The following is a 923-nucleotide window of genomic DNA, read 5'->3' as shown; positions in this document are numbered from 1 at the left end:
CCTCTAATGTCCTTTGAAACTACTGGTTTTCCTCCTGAGCTTCTGCGTGAGGTAAGAATTTATTATTTTAGTAGTACATTGAATATGGCTAATGAATCCTCTTATTTATTTTCTTAGTTGTCTTTGTCTACCAATTTACCTGTTGGTTCTATGTAGAGTTTTATACTTGTGATCTTATTAATATATGGAGCTAGCTAGGGTGACTTAATAGCAGACTTATTTTGCCACCATATTATTATCACCTTAGGTTTAACATTTAGAGTCAAAGTTTATGCCGTATGCACTCTTTTTCTCGTTTTTGTTTTGTTTTCCCCAGGTGCGATGTTTTCTCCTGAGGAGGAGCTTATGTCGTACACTGTACTTACTTCTTTGAGGTCCTTGCAAAATATTTGGAGTGGCCTTTATGGTGGACCAAATTTTTTGAGAAGGGCTTCCAAAAGCACGCAAGCTTGTGACCGGGCCTGTTAACGGTGTGATGTTTCATTTCACCACCGGGTCCAGGCAGAAGAAAAGGCGTCCTCCTGCTGCAGGTTTCATCAGTAATCATCTTTTGCCGCCTGCAAATGGGGGATGGTGCTTCTTCTGACATGAGCCACCATTCCATAAGCCAAATAGAACCTTGGTGCTCCTCTTCTCATAGGACCTCCTGGTTCTCTGCTTTCTTAGGTACTCACTGCAGGTTTCTCTGCTCCAACTCCGATTCAAGCTCAGTCGTGGCCAATTGCGATGCAAGGTAGGGACATAGTAGCCATTGCTAAAACCGGCTCGGGAAAAACTTTGGGTTACTTGATTCCTGGCTTCATGCATCTTCAACACATCCGGAATGATTCGAGAATGGGCCCAACAATCTTGGTATTGTCTCCAACGAGGGAGCTGGCCACACAAATCCAAGACGAAGCTGTTAAATTTGGGAGGTCGTCAAG

General features: G+C 43.2%; 1 protein-coding gene across 1 annotated transcript; it reads left to right on the top strand.

The window, feature by feature from the left end:
- Positions 1–6: 6 nt before the first annotated feature.
- Positions 7–917, top strand: LOC106322003 (DEAD-box ATP-dependent RNA helicase 14-like; the record flags this gene model as incomplete). Its single annotated transcript, XM_013760204.1, has 2 exons — positions 7–51; positions 667–917. Coding segments are annotated over exons 1-2 (296 nt in total), but the record flags the coding sequence as incomplete, so codon positions are not given.
- Positions 918–923: the final 6 nt, after the last annotated feature.

The sequence above is a fragment of the Brassica oleracea genome, unplaced genomic scaffold (assembly GCF_000695525.1).
Source record: "Brassica oleracea var. oleracea cultivar TO1000 unplaced genomic scaffold, BOL UnpScaffold04755, whole genome shotgun sequence".
In the NCBI taxonomy this organism is placed as follows: domain Eukaryota; kingdom Viridiplantae; phylum Streptophyta; class Magnoliopsida; order Brassicales; family Brassicaceae; genus Brassica; species Brassica oleracea.
Note: the sequence above shows the minus strand (reverse complement) of the source record. Positions and strands in the feature narration are given on the sequence as shown.